The 19,680-nt window shown below is 39.3% G+C and overlaps 1 protein-coding gene across 2 annotated transcripts; it reads right to left on the reverse strand.

Moving 5' to 3' along the window:
• Nucleotides 1–8,243: 8,243 nt before the first annotated feature.
• On the reverse strand, nucleotides 8,244–10,298 carry si:dkey-87o1.2 (uncharacterized protein LOC796684 homolog). 2 transcript variants are annotated; one of them, XM_062539175.1, is made up of 5 exons: nucleotides 9,687–10,298; nucleotides 9,152–9,206; nucleotides 8,812–8,929; nucleotides 8,367–8,429; nucleotides 8,244–8,328 (listed from the first exon to the last, which is right to left on the reverse strand). In XM_062539175.1, the coding sequence occupies exons 1-4, from the start codon at nucleotides 9,981–9,983 to the stop codon at nucleotides 8,411–8,413; spliced, it is 489 nt and encodes a 162-aa protein (XP_062395159.1). In that variant the 5' UTR covers nucleotides 9,984–10,298; the 3' UTR covers nucleotides 8,244–8,328; nucleotides 8,367–8,410. The 2 variants fall into 2 exon arrangements, with proteins under 2 accessions (XP_062395159.1, XP_062395158.1); XM_062539174.1 differs by having other exon boundaries at nucleotides 8,244–8,429.
• Between the last annotated feature and the right edge of the window lie 9,382 nt (nucleotides 10,299–19,680).

Here is a 19,680-nt window from a genome sequence, read left to right on the forward strand (position 1 = left end):
AACTAAATAAAAACTACAATGAACAATGCAAAACTAACTCAAACAAAATAGAGGGTAAAATCTGATCAGTTTTTGTTTTCCCCCTCAATTTGCTCTTTGGTTGCTATATAGGTACGGCCTTTGGTGTGTAGACAGAGTGTTTTTTTCCCCTATGGCTGAGAGGATTATTGGAAGTTACAGATCAATTTACTAGAAGTGCACACCTTTAAAACACATTGTACTTCCTTCATGGACATTGGTTGTAGTCACTCCTGAATTGCCTTTGTTCTCTATATCTCGATGCTCCTTTGGTTGATGATTAAATCAAGGAAGCTAACGTCTGAGGCATGAAAGGAACTAACAGTGTGTAGTCCAGAGTCTAGGGCTATGCTACTGTAGATGAGCGATTACCCTATTACAAGTTTGTTTACCATCAAATTGGCTTCGTAGAGGTAAAAATCTTGCATGTACCTTTTAAGACATCGCTGCAAAATGATCAGTTTCTCTGATAACTGATAAATAACTTATTTTAGTTAGCCTGTTAGCGATTTGATTTGCACTGAGCTCACTGAGAATGAAACCAGCTAATAGGCTAACTGAAATAAAAAACCATGCCAATCTCTAGGTATGGTGAAGGGTATGTGATGATGTGGGGCTATTTTAATTCCAAAGGCCAAGGTTATCACGGTACATAGTGTCCCGGATCCATGTTGAAAAACTGCCTGCCTCTATGGGAATTCTAACACATAGGGCTAGGCGTTCCAATACTTATGACCCCTGTATTTAAGGAAAACATTTATTTACGATATATTATTCATTCATAAAGAAAATTGATATCCATAAAGGTTGGATATTTCCCCCTTTTTTTATTTAATTTAAGGCATTACGATCAATTTACGAATTTATTTTTTTGAGGGGACTATGCTGATGACTCTAGGAGACACTAATGATTTTAGGAGAAAAATCCAGACTCAAGAAATCACATCACTCAACTGTTGATTGTGTGCCATCCTATGAAATATCTGGGGACGATTATAGACTCAGAACTCACTTTTGATACAAACCATGAAGCTGTGTGTAGAAGGGGGCATATTGAGTCGCTTTCACATTGACAAATCCATCATGACCCTGTTTTACTGTTTTTATTCATCATTTGCAGTAGCAGCCTGGTTTGGGAACCTCTCTTTGAAAAACAAGAGCTTGCTAAATCGAATAGTTAAGTGGTCTAGCAGGCTGATTGGTGAGCCACAGGTCAACGTAGAGACAAGACTGCTAAAGCGCTTAACCAGTTCCATTTTAAATGAGTTCTCATCCATTGCACACTGAGTTTCAGCTTCCCCCCTCTGGTCGCAGGTTCACAATAGGTGCAGAACAAAATGATACAAAAATAGGTTTGTTCCTGCATGCAGCCACTAAACCAAGAAGTCAGTTATACATTTTATTTATTTATCTGTTTATTTTATCTTTCACTCTTGTATTTTTGTGCACTTCAGTACCTCACAATGATCTGGGCCTGAACTTTATAACTCCCATTGTCATTGTTGGATGATATGTCATTTGTGCCTCTGTTTTTTTTTTTTTTTTTTTCATGTGTGTAGGGGAACTGCACTGCAAACCAAATCTACCTCTGGGCACTACTAACATAACTTGAACTTCACCTTGTAGCACTAAAAAAACCACCTTAGTTAGTTGCACGCTTTCTTTGATTTACACATCCTTACTCACCCTTACATGGGTACGGGCAGAGTACGGGTGATTCATAATGCACTGTACCGGAATGTTCTTCAATACTACCATTAGAGGGCAGCAAGAAGACAGCTGGAGTTGTTAGAGACTAGAGTGAACTCCAGGGGTTCTGTTTAATCTTTCCTTGTGGGTGCAATGGCCATTGGCTTTTCATTGCTCTTTAAAGGAGCTCAACAACATTTTGGGACTTAACCCTATTCACTGTATGAATATAGAGGCTACTTGGTATATGTTCACATTCCGGCAAAGCACTTGGGAAAAGTGATTTGCAGGCATCACCTGAAAAGCTCCGGAGCAGTGATTTCCCTGAACGAAAACATAATGGATATGCTTACAAAAGGCCTGTGTCTCATTTCACATTGTTATTTGTGCACGTCTTAACTACAAGAACACAGCCTGTCAATATAGGAAAATGTTGGAATTATTTTGTCACTATTGGGAGGTGTAGGCTAATGAAGTTGGCCACTGTATAGGCTAGCGGTGGGTGTGTCAGACCAGGTTACAGCATCTTGCCAAACAGCTGCAGTTGTAAATTAGATGTAGACATACAGAAAGATGTACACTGATTTAGTCCCATATCTTTGATATACCAATAATCTCTTATTTATGTATTTATTTGTTTATTTCCTGCTTTTAGCATTGGAGCCCCATACACTAATTCCAAGAAGTTCAGTATCAGATAACACCTTTGATATGAACCACAATGCCTAATGTGAGTGATGCCTGTGTGTGTGTGTGTGTGTGTGTGTGTGTGTGTGTGTGTGTGTGTGTGTGTGTGTGTGTGTGTGTAAGCTCCGGCCCCAACCTCTCAAACAGGATTTGGTTGAGAGACAGAATGACTGTTGACAAATGTCAAGCTTGCCCTTCCAGTCAGTCCTCCATTTTATATTTACATTAGTTCCCATTCTTTGTGAACCTACCACGCCTGTGAACCTGCTGTTCTTCTTATGTAGGTGTATTGTGCATTCCTTTAGAGCTGTGATCCTGTAATGCACATACCAAGCCAAGAGATGGCTGATGAGAAATGACAAACCGGCTTGAAAGCGGAATAATGCTAAGAGGAACTGGTTTTCCTGCTGTTGCATAGTCCATCACCCATAAGTCTTTAGCAGCACTCATATTTTCAAAAGTGCTATAATATGGTAGCCTAAGCAACACTTTTACAAATATACCATAGGCCTATAGGCCATGACCTCCTAAAGTGCACCTATTGTGTACTTGAATCCAGCCTTTAAGTTGTTCACATTATGTTCAAAGACAAAAACATTGTGTAGACATAGACAGACATGTTCGCAGGAATGTGACAGCGCAGTGCGTCAATCACTTGAACTGACGGATCTCGTGTATAACAATGAGACTGAACATATGGTTTCCTGGCATCATGCTGTGTGTTTAAATTCATCAGATGTGTTATTAAGTGGTAGGCTAGCCTATCAAGTAACAACTTTAAAAAATGTCTTATATCTTTGATTAATAATGCTTTGATAGCGAATGGTCTCATCTGTCTTCATGGCGGCCTTCCGGGTAGGCTATAGGACCAGGAGGAAAACCAGTTAGCAGACAGAGACCTTTTTGTTCGGGGAGCGCTCCCGCTGGGAAGCGCTCATTAGCGCAGGCATGTTAGTGGCAGTGTTTAGTGGTTAGTGTTTTTTGTTCGTTAATATTGTTTGGAAGTGCCGTATTGTTATGAAAGCTGCACAAAGGGTTCCAAGGGTGGCTATATTTTTCAAAATGTTGCCTGAATTGTGACCGCGATTTGGTCAGTAGGCTACCAAAGTTATTTAGTGCTTGGGGTTTAGGCTAGGCTATTCTCTTAGGAGAGAGGATGGGAGTAGCCTAAATTTAGTCTGACTTTTTTCCAATTTGTAGTAAAACTACATAACATTTTTTAATGTTCTTTTTACTTATACAGAGCCAACACCGTTGTTTTCAAGGTTCAAACTTCGAAAGTCTTAGCTCGATATATTTATAGTGTGTTTTTTACCTTTGAACTTTGACCTTTGAAAATCGTTTTTTAAATAGGCCTAGTTGTGTTTACACTGAATTATAATAAAAAGTATTTTCATTACATCCACTTTACTCACATATAATTATTGTGGAGGACCTCAAGAATATAACCATATGTACCATTTCTGCATAGATGTTTTTAGTTAGATGAAAAACTTAAAAATCTCAAGGTATAGCTGACTGCCTCAAAGTGCCTGAAAAGGCCCCGGACCTCCAAGTGTTAACTGACCGATCTACGAGTCCACTCGTTCCCTCCGAGGAGATCGAAGACTTGAAGACTGTTTGTTGTTCTAAATATTTTCCATTTGACCCTTACACATTCTTGTCTCGCATGTCTACGGAAAACTCTCTCGGCCTTGTGGCTTGCTTTGCACTGACCATCCACTGTGAGACCATAGAAAGATGTGTGTCATTCCAATCAAGTTGTAGAAGTATCGCAAGTGGCCTACCATTGATTCACCATCATCATCATCAATTCATTTGTCAGACTCAAGGTCCATAGAAGAACACACAAACAGCCCTACATAAAAAAAATTGAAGGGTTATTGAAGGATGCACCAGACCAGACCGCATTTGCAATGTTATATGATATTCCAGTCTTTTATTACAAAACACTCCAAACATCTGCTTTTTTTTGTGGAGTGTTAGCGCATGGTTTGTAGATTGAGAAAAATGCATTAAATCCATTTTTAGATGTGTCTGACACAACAAAATGTGGTAACACTTTACTTGACAGGTTTGTTCATAACACATTCATAACAGCTGTCATGAACTGCACATGAAGAATTCATGACTGTTTCATGAAACATGACTCAACATTCATACCAACCCATTCATGAATATGGAAGACAAAACGTCAAAAACTTGCCAAAATAAAAGTCCAACAATCACAAAGCAGCATTGCTGTCTTTTGTTTTAGCCAACCTGATCATGTCACATCTTAGTCAACGGGGAAGTCCAGTGTCCAGGAGAATTTAGTTTTTTGTTTGTCTGTTTGTTTATTTTATGATAACCTCTGAAGAATGCATAATTGTCTACACCAATGACTGTATATATAGATATATAAAACAGGAATGTCCAACCATTCAGAGGTCCACACAGGTTAGTAGTTCACTTCCCAGAATACTTCACAACTCGTATAGTTAAGTGACATTTGAAGTAGACTTCATAAAATATTCATGAGATGTTTACAAACGCTGGAGAGGATTCATAATACCCTGTATATGGATTACTAGATTGTTGGACTTTTATTTTGACAAGTTTTCGTCGTTTTGTCTTCCACATTCATGAAAGTGTTGGTATGAATGTTGAGTCATGTTTCATGAATCAGTCATGAATGCTTCATGCGCAGTTCATGACAGCTGTTATGAATGTGTTATGAATTAACCCGTCAAGTAAAGTGTTACCCAAAATGTGGACAGCTTCAAAGGGTTTGAAAACTGACTTAGTTGCATGCAAAATGACTGAACAGAAGGAAGGAATGTAAGATGTCTTTGATTCCTGCTTGATACAGTTGTTTTAAACATCCAAGTCTGTGATGCATGAGTGGCTGGATAGTCTTATTGAGTGGTTAAATTAAGGAAATAAAGTCTTTTGAACAGGATGTTTTGTTGCATTCATATTTAATTTCTACCTGCATATTATCTCATCACATGGATTGCTCAGAGTCAGGCACACCTAAACCTGCGCTCTTATTGTCTTCAACTGGCTATGATCATTGACAAGCCAGATATTTCATGTGGATAAGCACATCTCAGAAATGTTTAGACTCACTTTGAACTTGTTTGGGAACATGTTGACATTGGATTAGGATGACCTAAAACAATGGTCAGGGTATCACGTCTAACGGTCCACACAGGAAGACAGGCGCTGATCATTTTTCTCAATTGTCAGTTCCCATTATTTCTACTACCTTGTGTCTTTCTTGAATCTTGAGCGAGAATGTATCATCATTCCCTCCTGCTCTCCCTAAGACTCAGGCAAAGCTTGTCTTCTTACTCATATCACTCTGTAGCTGACAGTAGCGACAGTAGAGACATCACATATGATAATCAAAAGTTCCAGCTATGCATGTGGCTTGCTTTGCACTGACCATCCACTGTGAGACCTTAGAAAGATGTGTGCCATTCCAATCAAGTTGTAGAAGTATAGACCTATTACAAGTGGCCTACCATTGATTGAAGGATGCGCCAGACCAGACCGCATTTGCAATGTTATATGATATTTCAGTCTTTTATTACAAAAAGTAGACAATCCACGCACATCCTATTCAACCTGGGTGCCGGAACTTCAAAAAAGGCCATACAAAAAAGGATAAAAAGTCCGCACACCAGTATAGCTCCCAGTGATAGTTTATTGAAGCAACATTTCGAGCAATACGCTCTTCCTCAGGCTTAAACACAATGCATTTTCGCCATCTTAAAATCCCCACTTTGTTATCACCCACACGTGTGGATACTCAGTGCCACAATCAAAATCATCTGGTCATTCATTACAACATGATTAGGTATAATGATCGGAATACAGCTTTTTTTTAAAAAAACACAATACAAAATTACAGCATTTTACATATTGCATCAAATTCCATTTCAGACACAGATGGCAGTGTAAATATGAAAATATTAACATTAATATTTACGAGAGTATTTACAAATATCTCTAGAAATATATATCAAAGGACATGTTCAACACTTACATATATACATTTTTTAATATTTATTTTGAAACCCCTTTTTTTAAATATAAATTTTAGTATTGTAAATATCTAGAGGATAAAGATAAGTCTAAATATGAGGTGGAGGGCCACGGGAAACTTATCTTGTCAAGGTAGAATAACGGATCAGTGTAGAAACATTTTAAATTTTAAATTTAGAGAAAGACTATCCAAACAACAATCCCACGTAACAACATTGACATCTCAATATGTTCCATATAAACCATTATTCAACAATACATTTACTACAAAAAAGGTCTAATATCGTACTCCTCATTCATGCCTTTAGGGTTCACTGTGTCCAAAGTAAACATCCAGAATAATTCCCTTTTAAGCAACATAGAATTAATATCCCCCCCTCTGTGTGGCTGCTTAATTGTCTCAATGCCCAGGTATCTCAAACTCGCAACATTATGTTTACATTTTGTAAAATGTGCCGCTACTGGGCTAGATGGAATGTTGTTTCTGATTGCACTGCGATGTTCGGAGATCCTTGTTTTTAACGCCCTTCTGGTCTTGCCAATATAGGCAAGACTACAAGGGCACTTCAACATGTAAATTACATTGGTGGTTGTGCATGAAATTATGCCCTTAATCTGATATTTTTTGCCACTATGTGGATGGTTAAAAGTGTTTGTTTTCTTTGTGAAATTACCTTGTTGGCATCTTCCACAAGGATAGTTCCCTGCTGGAATAGAACTAAGAAAATGTGGGGGTGTGGTGGAAGGAAGATCTGATTTCACTAGCATGTTCCTGATGTTAGGAGGTTTTTTGAATACCACACGTGGGGGGGTGGACAGACATGTCCGAAGAGTGGGGTCAGTGTCCAGGATCCAGTCTTTTATTACAAAACAGTCCAAACATCTGCTTTTTTTTGTGGAGTGTTAGCGCATGGTTTGTAGATTGAGAAAAATGCATTAAATCCATTTTTAGATGAGTCTGACACAGCAAAATGTGGACAACTTCAAAGGGTTTGAAAATTGACTTAGTTGCATGCAAAATGACTGAACAGAAGGAAGGAATGTAAGATGTCTTTGATTCCTGCTTGATACATTTGTTTTAAACATCCAAGTCTGTGATGAATGAGTGGCTGGATAGTCTTGTTGAGTGGTTAAATTAAGGAAATAAAGTATTTTGAACAGGACGTTTTGTTGCATTCATATTTAATTTCTACCTGCATATTATCTCATCACATGGATTGGTCAGAGTCAGTCACACCTAAACCTGCGCTCTTATTGTCTTCAACTGGCTATGATCATTGACAAGCCAGATATTTCATGTGGATAAGCACATCTCAGAAATGTTTAGACTCACTTTGAACTTGTTTGGGAACATGTTGACATTGGATTAGGATGACCTAAAACAATGGTCAGGGTATCACGTCTAACTGTCCACACAGGAAGACAGGCGCTGATCATTTTTCGCAATTGTAAGTTATTATTGTAAGAAATTCCATTATTTCTACTAACTTGTGTCTTTCTTGAATCTTGAGTGAGAATGTATCATCATTCCTTCCTGCTCTCCCTAAGACTAAGGCAAAGCTGGTCTTCTTACTCATATCACTCTGTAGCTGACAGTAGCGACAGTAGAGACATCACATATGATAATCAAAAGTTCCAGCTATGCATGTATCGTCGATGTGTTGCAATATTCATCTAGTGTGAAACATGATATTACAAAACATTATAAACAACTTAATGATACAGTATATTCTATGTTTTGCCGCAGTAAGAGTCAGAGTTTCAGAGCATTTGTGAACTCTATACTCTGGCTTATGAAAAAACCGACACAGAGGTGATGAATTTCAGGTGTTTTTTTTTTATTTCATTTTCCTAAAAATAAAAATAGTAGGCTATATAATTGTGTGTGTGTGTGTGTGTGTGTGTGTATGTGTGTGTGTGTGTGTGTGTGTGTGTGTGTATGTGTGTGGTTATGGTGGGTGCATTGAACAGCTTAGAGTGACAGCTACATTCCACACAATTTCCTGAAAAAAGAAACAAAGGTAGACATCTTAGTAAACATTATTATGCACCAAGAAAACACACACACACACACACACACACACACACACACACGAGTGCTATATCTTTACGGATTCATCTGCTACCTTTTTGACTGCTACTGTTATACTGTTAACATAAGGAAGCCACAGCTATAACCCAGTGAAGGGAATGGAGCTTTTGCACAACTAGGTCCTGTCTTTGATATTTACACAGAAAAACTCTGCAAATGCACTTTGGACTCTGGATCTAATGGAGCATCATAAACTCAAATACACACATGCACGTGCACACACACACACACACACACACACACACACACACACACCAGTCAGACTAGACAAAATTGCAGTGCTGCATCCTTACTTTCCCTCTGCATGTGTTGGGTCCAGAAAGGCGCAGACGGCCTTGTCTCTGTCCAGGATCTGCTGTTTCAGCTTCTGCACCTCCTCCTGTGCTTTAGCTTTCTCTGCCTCCTGGGTCTCTACAGAGGACAGCAAAAAAGGATTTGTGTTTGTGTAAAATGCAAAAATAGATAGAAAAACAAACAGACAGGGAGAGACAGAGGGAGACAGACAAACAGACAGAGAGGGCGTGTTCGCTGTGAGGGATTAGAAGAGAAATCTGTTGCATCCAGTTGATGTGAAAGTGAAACTTTAAAGCCTCACAGTAAATTGAGATTTATTATATGAATGGAAAATATTACCTTTCATTTTACTCAAGAGGTCAGTCATTTCTTTCTTCTTGTTCACTTTTTCCTCCTGTAACACAAACAGAAAAAATATATATATATACTTAAGAACAGTTTAAATAGAGATGCATGCCACAAAGGAGAGATTCACAAAGAAATAAACTGATATACCAGAGTATAGGATGGAAGGACAATGTTGACCAAGTTGCAGTGATTAATAACTGCTGATACGCTTGATTGCATGTGCTATTGTGTGCGGAGGACATTCTAGAACACATCTGTCTCTGGGCATGGCCTTCCTTCCTGTGTCCAGGTGAACACCCATACTCTCAAATATAGGTCACGTAAATAACAACTAAATGCACCAGTCAAGTTCAGAATAATATACAGCATGAAGTACATTTAGGCTATGATAGAAGGGTGTTTTATGTTGTAACGAGTTTACAATTTAAAACTCTTTATTATTGCTAATTATTACAATTATTAAACAGGTCAGTATGTTATATTATGTGTGCACAGGTATACATTCATCTGTGGATTGTTCACATACCTTCACTTGCAAGCAGGTCTGCAGCTCTTTTTCGCCATTCTCCTTAGTCTTCTGTGCTTCCTGAAATTGTTTCATCATGTCCTCTCCGTTTCTCTTCAGTGTTTCGAGTTTGTTGTTGAGGCCATCAAGCTTCACCTTGGTGTCCACAATCTCCTTTTCGTTGAACTGCACGATCTTCCTGGCCCTGTTCAGGCGCGTTATGGAGGTGCGGATGGACAGCTCCTGCTTAGCCGCCTGGTACGCCATGACGAGCAGCAGAGCCACAGCAAGAAAAACCAGAGCCGAAATAGCCCTCATCGTCAAAACATACACAAAGCAGTGCCCGCGCAGCAACAGGAGACTGAAGGAAAGAGAGAGAGAGTGGAGCCCTCAGAGAGGCCGGAGATATTGAGTCCAGAATGAGTGAGAAAGTTTGGCTGTGAGATTTGACCGTCAGCTCTCCCTTTCTCTCTCTCTCTTTCTTTCTTTCTCTCTCTCTCTCTCTCTCTCTCACACACACACACACACACACACACAGTCTCTTTCACCGCTGGTTCATAGTAAGACCTCCTCTCTCTGCTAGTGGAGACTGCTGTGATGTTCTCTGCTTTGGCTGGCCTCCTCTCCCTCTCCCTCCCTAAACCCATCTGCTGAGCCTGTTCTACCTGCTGAACAGGTGAGCAAAGCTAAGCATACTTCCTCATTTCTGTGCCAGCTAACACCCAACCCACAGTGGACACAAACACACACACAAGCACACACACAAGCACACACACACACACACACACACACACACACACACACACACACACACACACACACACACACACACACACACACACTGTCCTTGCTAACGTGTCATTGCATTGACTCAGATTTTTACACACAGGCTGCACCTTTAAGGATTTAATGATTAAACTAGCTCTAGGTCAGGGGTATAAAACAGTCAGGTCCTTCAAATTCTTCTGCATCAACAAAATGATGTGTTTAAAGTAGGCTACTAGTTTGGTTACTAGGCTACTAGGCTATTATTCATAAATCAGATCATTAATACTGCCATCAGCGTAGCATCATGTTACTCTGTTGTATCTACTGAAGATGTTTGAAGTTTAGACATTTTTACACAAGGACACCAGATAAAGCTGAGGAGTCATGATATCAGATGTCTCAAGAAAAGAAGAAAATACTCTATGTTCTGATAGGCCTACACTTCTGAAATGTGTGGGAAATGGGGGGAACGTTTGCTATATTATCCATATTGGATTCAATGTTCGTTCCAGTCTGTTGTTTAATGTAATCTGGAACACGCCCTTGGGTAGGCTATGTCTTCCACTGCTGCATGTTGTTCAACAGGACAAACCGGTCGGTCTACGAGATATTCAAATTGTTGTTCGCTGTGCCATGCACCCTCGTTATAATCACCCTGAAACCCTCCCTATAACCAGAAACTCAGCTAAAAGAACATTTGCCTAATCCAAATGACTGAAATTGAGAGTGATGAATGAATAGCCTGTTATACTTGAAAGAGAGAATCCCGCACACTGTCCATTACGCATGCACACATTTATTATTCACATCATTTCGGTCATAGTAGATCTTCCTCAGGTGTGTAAAAAATAATAGGCCTAATCGATCATTCCGAGAGAACAGTTTAAAAACGTGCACTTAATTTTTCCACATCTGACCCTACCAGGGCTCCATATAACAGTGCTCCGTATGGCAACGTTTTTGTATCTAGGCGAACTTCAGATGTCTATTGGTGAAAGGCGCAGACAGGTAGGACCACATAGCATAAAGGTCACACCTCCTGTCAGATGCTGGGTGCGTCACTCCGACGCTCACACACACACTAATCGCGACACGACAAGACGACAGGAACGTGTGGAGCGAGGTCACCGCATAGGACAGAAAGAATATACACGGACACCGGTAGACTAGCATTCAGGTGGCAACGTGGTGATACACCTCGACGTAGATATTGGGACGACACACCTGTCATTGCATAGACCAAACGATTTAGCGTAAGCAAGTTAGCTTTCCTGGTGAATGACGCAAAATAACCTCGGATAGAATTTAAAATCAGCCGCGCGTTCGTCCGAGTTCCACAGGAATCGAAGAGTAGGCTATAGTCTGCAAAGGCTTATAGCCATTTGTGTCAGTGTCAGTGTCATGAACTACACAGGTATTTGCATTGCTCTGCTGGCGGCAGGAAGTTTGAGCTTGGCTGTCATGATAAACAAAAAAAAAAAGCAGGAGTCAAATATTCTCAAAGAGGCCAACTTTGAGGAAATCAAGACAACAGTGACCAAAGACGTCTTAAGAGAAAACTTGCAGGAGATGTCCAACATAGAAAGCAAGGTTGATCTACTGAAGAAAGATCTAGCGAGCCAGAGGGAAAAAGTTCTGCTCCTGCAGACCGAGGACAAAAATCTACAGGTGGACAAAGTGCAGTGCTATGGAGATGCGGTAAGAGACGGGGATAAGATGGGTTGGGTTGTCTTATTTGGGATGCAAAGCGGGTGGAGATAGGTAGTGAGGGGGAGCAAGTAGAGCTGGCGAGAGACACTGAGGGGACCAGTGAACGGAAATGGTCTGTCTGTACAGACCGACAAATGAGTTGGTGATGGGTAGGCTAGGCTACATGATGGGTAAGAGGGACGTTTTAAACTGGTGATTAAAATACAGAGGCGCTATACATATTTGCCTCTACTTCCTATTGATTTTTAAATACAGTTCAATGGTTGTTTGTGCATGGCTTTTTTATTATTATTATTATTATTATTATTATTGATACTGATTCCTTCCTTCATCTTTTGGTTCCAACAGAAGCAAGCATCTGATGCACTTGGTATACAAGAGGCTGAAAAAGGCAGCTTAAGCAGTAAGTCTGAAATCATGTACAAGTTAGATAAGTTAGTGTAATTTCTCTTGATGTGATGTAGAAAAACAGACCTGTACCCTATTAGTTTCAACAGGAGTGAATCGCAGTGTCTTCTCTCCCAGATAATCACTGTTTTCATAGGGTAGTTGTGGGTGACTTGAGAGTGACATCTTGTGGCGGAGCACTGTCATTGTAGATTTAAGTGTATAGTGTTCATAAGAGAAGGTGATGAATGTAATCTAAAATACACATTAAATTATCTTTGCTGTGTCTACTCAGATAAACCACACATGCACTTTTCACATATTCACACTTTTTACACACAGTTAACTCATTTATTAACCACAAGTAATTTCTTCATTCAATCTCAGAGCAGTTTGAGAATGAGAGAGCGGAATTGTCCAAAAACATAGCCTCTTTAACAGAAGAGGTTGGCCAGAAGAGTAAAGTCTGCGATTACATCCTTAGGACCTCTGAAGATGGAAAGTAAGTAGGCCTATATTTGCCCATAATACTGTATGACTTATACAGTTTATCAGTTTGGATCTGGTTGTATGTTTTTCTCATGTAACCTTATGGGGAAATCTTTTACAGATTGGGTTGAAGTATGGTTTCATTTACCCAGGTACCAGTTTTAATAGGCTATAGATAAGGAATTTCTGTAAGAGTGTCTTTAACTGTATTAGCTTCAAGCTCTGTAAAAGTAGTAGTTTCAGTAGTGTGTTTACGACCATGAGCTATTCTTGAAGTATACTTCAGTGTTCCAAACTCCCACTTGTTCAAATCAAATCAGAGGGAAGGGAAGGCAGGGAGACTTTAGAGGGTTTTAGAGGTGTATGCTGTTCACTCTGATGACATTTGTTGGTCTTGTAACTCAACTAGTATAGCAAGGTGCAAACAGGTTAAACAAGACTTGTAATGGACATTTCAAACATTTTCAAACATTCCATTTTGGGGGGGATTGAAATTCTATGTTGAATACATATCATTTAAACACATGTACACAGAATTTTAATGCCTCCCCAGATAGTAGTCACCAGAGAGCGTTTAGAGAGGTTTTCTCTGAAAATCAATTTTTTTTATCAAGGACAGATAGCTTATTCCAAGAGTGTGTTGCTCACAGTAGCAATTTAGGGTCATCATCAGTAAGAAAAACTCTTCCATAGACTTAGATGATCATTTGGGATTAGCTGGATAATCATTGACCCTTGTAACACTGTGACACCCCTGTAGGAAACTCTGTGGGATACCAGCTGACGCTGAACCAAAGAAAGAGGCAGCCGCTGAACCAAAGAAAGAGGAACCAAAAGTTGGAGACACGCAGAAGGCAGCCCCAGAAGCACCCAAGCGAAGATGAGAAGGTGTATTGGCCCCGAAGTGACAGAGAAGTTCATGGCCTAGGTGTGTCCTAAGTGTAGAGGTCTCTACTTGAATAGTTGCCTGCATGGGGATAAATCTACTGTGAAGGCTAACTCGAATATCCAGCTTGTCCGCCTTTAACAGTGTAATGGGCAAGTGTCTACCCACACACACCTCTAATCACACACTGTATCCTGGTCATATTCTCTTGCTGTGTTAATGTACGCAATGGCTTCAAGGTTAAATGCTTGTAAAATGAGGTGCAAATAAGTACTTTATTTTCAAATAACTAATTTAATTACTTCCAATATTTATATTTACTTATTTTATATCTGCTATACCTGTCTATTGTTTTAGCACGTATTTATTCTCTTTTTTCACACATCTGACTTGATGTGATGTGATTTTAAACATTACCACTTGGGAAAATCTGCTCTCTTTATTTAAAGATTCATCTGGCATGAATCACGTTTATGTGCTTGTTTCATGCACTATAAAACAAGAGCTATCTAGGTGGTGTATGTGCAGAAAGTATACAAAAGATAGATTATACATTTGTAACTATTGCCATACTAATTTACACCATCTGCCAAAAGATGACTATTCCAGCCTGGTTTCTCTGTGATTTTGTGCATGCGCAGTCAGCCAATTGTAAACTGCTATCAATTGGAAGTTGGAATGGAATATCAGGAGATCCTAAAGTTAGAACATAAAGTAGGCTATTGTATTTTTTTTCTACAGTAAAAAGTTAAGAGTACACTTTGTAGTAAAAACTATAAAGCCCCACGTAACATTCATAGGCATAGACATTCATGTACACCCTGAGTAACTTCCTGCATGCAGTAATGGTGGCAGAGTAAGTTATGTCAGTTCGGCTACTATGTGTTACTATGTTCCTAATTTTCTTTCATCTCTCTTTCATTGTAGGTGAAGAGCAGGGAAATGGCAGTGAAGGAGGAGCCAAGCTGAAACTGAAGCTAACGAGGATGGATTTAACCATGTAATAGACTTGAAAAGGACTTATTCAGCACCGCTGAATATAAAAGAGAATGTTTTTTTTATTTTATTTTATTTGAATTATTTTGTTTCTTATTTTGTATCTTAGTGGTGCTGAAGCGCCACCGTTTGACTACAATATTAAATGTCACCTTCTGAATGAACATCAATAAATCATCTGCTGTCAGGGTCTCTCCGTCAGGTTTGACAGGTTTGCCGACAGTCAGTGTTAAAAGAGTGGCACTCCGTGGTTTTTTGGTTGCCATTGTTTCAGAAAACAATGGCAACCAGATTATATACTTTTCATAGCCCATTTTGCCTCTGAGATCATATGCTCCCTGGGGAATTTGTGAGATTTTTACCAAATGTATTATTTCACCCTGTTGTTCAGGTTTCTCAATAGCAGGGACATGATAGATTCTGCACTACCTCTACTGTAAGTCTAAAACAGCGGCAAGTGAGTGTTCAGATGGTCGAACATCAAAATGGAATAACACCAAAATACCAGAATCAGAATTGAGGGAAATGCGCAAAAGAAGAGAACTTGATACATGTTTGTGTGTTTAATTGCATGGACGGATCTGAGTGTGACTCAGTCTGTAGGCCTACGTAGTCAGCATAGCCCACTTTTAGTCACTATATCTGTCCCTGTGTCTTTTCCATGCAGTAGCCTATCTCTGTTATGAGGTATCTTGCTTGGGGCAGTCCACTTGACTAAAAGGTAACACTAGATTCTTTTTTTCCATTTTGTGACAGAAAATAGTTTTACTACTCAATGAGGCCTGATTTACAGTGAGGAGAAAATGTATTTGATACTATGCTAAAGTTGCCTAAAAAGAGGATTATAAAATCATAATTTGACAATTGATCTTATTGCCTTAATTAAAAAAATGAGTAAAAATAAAACAGCTAAGGACACCAATTTTCTTTGTGATTGAAGAACGTATCGTAAATAAATAAATGTTCTTCCTAAATGCTAGGGGGAAGGAAGTATTTGACCCCCTATGTAACCCTATGGGAATTTAGCACATAGGGTTAACATAGGGGCAGGCAGTTTTTTATTTTTAAAGGCCAGCTATTTCATGGATCCAGGATATTATGCATCTTGATAAAGATCCCTTGGCCGTTGGAATTAAAATAGCCCCACATCATCACATACCCTTCACCATATCTAGAGATTGGCATGGTGCTTTTTCCAGTAGGCCTATTAGCCTGTTTGATGCTCACTGAGCTCAATGCAAATCAAACAGGCTAATAGGCCTATTGGAAAAAGGACCATGCCAATCTCTAGCTATGGTGAAGGGTATGTGATGATGTGGGGCTATTTTAATTCCAAAGGCCAAAGGAACTTTATCAGGATGCATGATATCCTGGATCCATGAAATAGCTGGCCTTTAAAAATAAAAATCTGCCTGACCCTATGTTAACCCTATGTGCTAAATTCCCATAGGGTTACATAGGGGGTCGAATACTTCCTTCCCTTAGCATTTAAGGAAAACATTTATTTATTTACGATACATTCTTCAATCACAAAGAAAATTGGTGTCCTTGGCGGTTTTATTTTTACTCATTTTTTGAATTAAGGCATTAAGATCAATTGTCAAATGATGATTTTATATTCCTGTTTTAGCATGGTATCAAATACATATGCTCCTCACTGTAAGTGCAGAGTCTAAAGTCTAAAGTGTCCTTAATCACTATGCAATATCTGTTTGCAAATGTAATACTATGAGAAAGATCCTCATCCTAAGCACAGACATTGGTGGGTTACCTAAAGGCTGTCTCATATCACATGATGCTGGAAGTTCAAGCACAAGAACTTTGCTCATAGACTGAGTTTGCACTTTGCCCGTGTGCCAATATTTTATTTCATGTTCAGTAATAAGCAAGCTGAGAAGAGAACATGCCTATTGCAATCCATCTCGTCTTTTGTGACTTGATTATAAATATTATTATTGTCATTACATTTTTCATAGCCAGTAAATTTGTTGTTGTTTTAAATTGGTCATTGACCCTGCCAAAGTCGGTTCATGCCTTTGCCTTGTGTTTCCGATCTTGGAGACTCTTCTGTTCTCTTTTAAGTTACACTCGAGTTCTTAATATTCCTAAATGTCTCCTTTCATAACTTGATGACCTTTAATGGGTGGTTAGGAAGCGGGGTTAGTCTGAATTTAAATTGGATTGTGTTGCTTCACATTGGCAGCATCAGTACCAGCTGCTTGTCTCTCTCTTTCTTCCACACACACACGGTCGCTTTTATTGACAGATCATAGGCCCCGGCCTATCCCGTCATTCCTCATCATCCTCACTCCGTTGCTTCGGTAACCCTGTGGCAGACCAATCAGGGTGCCATTTGAAGACAAAAGCAATTGGGTGTTATTTGCCAAGAAAAGAAGACTCCACCAGACTCTTTTGTTGAAACAAGTGTTACATTTGATGTCGTTTTCACAACATCATGGTCTCACTCTTATTGTGACTGATTTAATTAAATTAAGCATAACTTAATTTAGTCACCCTTTTTACACATTGAAATTAAGATAACATTGATACACCTTCCAGCGGTTGAATTTGAGATATTTAGGTCTGATTATTATTTATTTTATTTATTTTATATTATTGAGTTTTGCTTGTACATACTGTAGCAGGAAAGCATAGAATTATAGACATTTGTAAAGGAATAAAGCACTGCATTTTACATTAGCATTTTAAGAACTATCCAGTTGCAGACCATTTCAACCAAAGTGAAAAGCTAACTTTGCCAAATATAAATGCTAACACTCTACAGTAAGCATCTCATATTCTGTATAATATTTGTCCAAAGATATTGTATATATATGCGAGACTGTGTGTGGTTGCGCTTCTGTATGTGTGTATGAGAGAGAGAGATTGTGTGTGTGTGTTTGTGTGTGTGTGTGCCCTGCACCTCTCCTATCCTTGTTCTCAGTCCACCCCACTCCAATCCCCCCATTTTATTTCTCTCTCTGCAGATGACAACGCTACCCCCAGGCTGGCAATTAGGGCCTAGATCAGAGGCTCTCTCTTCCGCCCCAGCTCACCCAGAAGGTCACCCATATCGAGAGGATTATGGGTTCAGGGCAGAGGGAGAGGGAGAGGGAGGGAGGGGTAGGGGGTTAGAAACAGAAAGTGGTAGGACACAGAAAGTTTAGCTCCACCGCTGTTTTGCTTTCACCTTTATGATGGTGCGGGCGTTTACATAATGCTCAATTGTATATCTGACTGTGATTTCAGCTATGACTGAGAAGCGTATGACAATGATGAGTAATTCAAATAGATGTCCCTGAGGTGAAAGGTGATGCTTATACTCTTTCAAAAGACAAATGGTTATGTGAGTTCTGCCATATCAAAATGCAGCAAAATTGCCTCAGTGGGAAGAAGAGGATGCTGCTGCTCTGTGACCCAGAAAGTGACATTTCAGTTCAAAACACAGATTCATATTGTAAGAGTTTCGTAGGACATTTTTGGCTTCTATCCTAGGCTGTTGTTAATAGCTTATGGTGTCATATTTCTTCTCTTACAGATCCTGAAAGCTCTCTGAGTGTTACTTTATTTTGACAAATATGTGACATGATATGGAACTAATATGCCATTTTTGGACTGAGAGAAAGGATATATAATGTCTGAGGCCCGTTTCAACTTGTGTGCCACGCTTCTTTTATTACCTCTTTGCACACAGTCTTATAAGTCTTGTGGCAGATATCTACCAGATACAGTAACAAGAGACACAGTTTCTGTAAGAATACAGCTTGCTGATTGTATGTGGATGATAAAGCATGCACCCATATCTTCCTGGAATCAGTTGAATCAATTGTTTAAACTGGATGCGGGGGGGGGGGTCCCGACTTTTTGTTGTGTGTGTGTGTGTGTGTGTGTGTGTGTGTGTGTGAGCGCGCGCGCTTGAAGAGATTGCCCTTTTACCCCAAAAGGGAGCTGGACCAGATGTAACTATAAGGGTCACCTTGAGAGTTGCATAGGATGTGTGTGTGTGTGTTTACGTGTACTGTATGTGTGTGTGTGTGTGTGTGTGTGTGTGTGTGACGAGGGTAACAAAAGTCATACAATAACTGTATTTGTTGTAGTTGATTTCAGTTAACAATGTAAATGCACATATAAGGGAATCAAAAAGGCATCACACTGACAGGAAAGAAGAAAGTTGAGCAGAAAAAAATGAATATTGGCAGAAAAAGTGTGGATATACTCATTACACTTTACAATACTTTACCCTTAAACCAATTTCATTTAGCAATCCTGTCAGGACTTTTTTGTACTTGCAAAGTCAACAGACGACATTCCCAGTCACAAACAATACCCTTATATTCCTCCTTTAACCACTACATGTCTTATATTTGTACATATCCTTTTTAGACATTCCTGTTAGATCTCTCTGAAACAAGCTCTGTAAGCAGTTTGCAAGTACATTTTTGTGAGCTTTATGCAGAATTTTAGAACTCATAGAAACTTAAAGACAAGCATTTCAATTTGCATAACCACATTTCCATTGCTCAAAACAATTTCTTCTGCATGCACTTGCTTTAGTTAAATACTGCTTTAATGAACAGTTGTGAATATGAATATGCAGATGAATAGGCTGGGGGAGGACTGACCACTCATACAAGCAAACAGATTAATAAAAGTGAAGTAATAGTCCCTAATAGAAAAGAGTAGATGGAAAGAATAACATTATGCCCTGTGATAACTTCTGCGCAAACAAATAACTGTGCGAGACACACAGCAGTGGTGGCACAGTGTAGCATTGATATG

Source organism: Sardina pilchardus, chromosome 6 (genome assembly GCF_963854185.1).
Source record: "Sardina pilchardus chromosome 6, fSarPil1.1, whole genome shotgun sequence".
Lineage (NCBI taxonomy): Eukaryota > Metazoa > Chordata > Actinopteri > Clupeiformes > Clupeidae > Sardina > Sardina pilchardus.

Bases quoted from the DNA above. Each gene is read 5' to 3' on its own strand.
- si:dkey-87o1.2 (XM_062539175.1), bottom strand. From the start codon at position 9,983: ATGAGGGCTATTTCGGCTCTGGTTTTTCTTGCTGTGGCTCTGCTGCTC. The intron at 9,207-9,686 runs GTATGTGAACAA...TTTGTGTTACAG, and splicing joins AGACCTGCTTGCAAGTGAAG to GAGGAAAAAGTGAACAAGAA. The intron at 8,930-9,151 runs GTAATATTTTCC...TGTCCTCTGTAG, and splicing joins CCTCTTGAGTAAAATGAAAG to AGACCCAGGAGGCAGAGAAA.